This window comes from Monoraphidium neglectum, assembly GCF_000611645.1.
Source record: "Monoraphidium neglectum strain SAG 48.87 unplaced genomic scaffold scaffold00814, whole genome shotgun sequence".
Classification (NCBI taxonomy): Eukaryota; Viridiplantae; Chlorophyta; class Chlorophyceae; order Sphaeropleales; family Selenastraceae; genus Monoraphidium; species Monoraphidium neglectum.
The window spans coordinates 19,745-21,045 of NW_014012814.1; the positions used below are offsets into that span (position 1 = coordinate 19,745).

Below are 1,301 nucleotides of genomic sequence, written 5' to 3' on the forward strand. Positions count from 1 at the left end.
CCCGCCGTGGCCCGTTGCCGCCACAGGCGGGCCGCGCGCGGCGCGGGCGCCTGCCCGCGCGCCCAGCTGTCCCACGCCCTGGTGCACGGGATTTTCTGCGCTGCATCCCTGCTGCACCACCCTCAGCTTCCCCTCACCCCCCCCCATGCAAATATGCACATCCCCATTTCCTCGTAATCATCCGTCGCCTTGCCGCCCCCTCCCCCACCCACGCACCCAAAAACACAGTGCCTGGACCTGCACTCGCGTCTGTCTCAGAAGCAGCGCGACACCGCCACCGCCGCGTTTGCCAAGGGCAACGGCGTGCTGCTATTTGCCAGTGACGTCATCGCGCGCGGCATGGACTTCCCAGACGTGACGCTTGTGGTGCAGGTGGGGTTTTTCTATGTTTCCAATCTTAGCTTGCCGCGTGGTGTTGTCTGACGCCCGAGAACTGAACATCTCGCGGGGGCCTGGCAGGCAGCCGGCTAGCCAGGCCCGCGTGCGCCTCGCCTCGGCCGGGACCCAAGACGGCGCCGCGTGCAGCGCCACGCAGTCAGCGCCGCGCCCCGCCCGAGGCTTGCTCGTTCGACGTTCACCCCGGGCGCCCCTGTCTGCGTCGGCGCTGGTCTGCGTCGGCCCCCGCCTCCCCACCCCGCATGCAAGTCTCCAGCGGCTGCTCCGCACCCGTCGGCTGCGCAGGCTCTCGCTATGACTCACGCACCGCCGCCCATCAAATGCACCAAACACACCCCACCCCCGAAAATCACAGGTCGGCCTGACCGATGCTACGCAGTACGAGCACCGCGTCGGCCGCACCGGCCGCGCCGGCAAGACCGGCCTCGCGCTGCTGCTCCTGACGGATGACGAGGAGTCGATGCTGCGGCTTCTCAGCGGCTTCCCGGTCACCCCCGCCGGCCGGTCGTCGGAGATAACCGGCGGGCTCACCGGCGGCCGCGGCGCAGCGCCGCCGGCGGTGCCGCCGGCGCTGGCGCGGGCGTATGACTTGGTGGGGCGCGATGGGGAGCTCAAGGCCAGCGCTGACAAGGCATTCGTGGCGACGCTCGGCTTCCTGGCAGGTGGGGGGCCTGCGCGCGCTCCCGCCCCGGGGCGCCTCTTTGCGTGGACAGACGCTTGATAAGCCATCTCTTTGGTCGGGTTGGGAGCCCTGCTGTCGGGGCCAGCTTGCTACCCTGGCTTGCTAGCGGCCGGCCGAAGCGGCCGCGCTCTTCGCCTGTTGCCAGCCCGGGGCTCGGCGCGCGCCTCCACCCACCAACGCGCCGGCGCTGGCCCCCTCACCGTCATACCGCCACCCCCTGAGC

At 70.7% G+C, this 1,301-nt stretch overlaps 1 protein-coding gene across 1 annotated transcript in view; it reads left to right on the forward strand.

Moving 5' to 3' along the window:
* MNEG_5457 (DEAD-box ATP-dependent RNA helicase 25) overlaps window positions 1-1,117 on the forward strand; it is a gene marked incomplete at both ends in the record, with an annotated part of 6,001 nt that extends 4,884 nt beyond the window's left edge. The window contains 2 exons of the mRNA XM_014046070.1: window positions 229-372; window positions 752-1,117. Coding sequence (XP_013901524.1) covers window positions 229-372; window positions 752-1,117 — 510 coding nt within the window. The remainder of the gene's footprint in view (window positions 1-228; window positions 373-751) is intronic.
* Window positions 1,118-1,301: the final 184 nt, after the last annotated feature.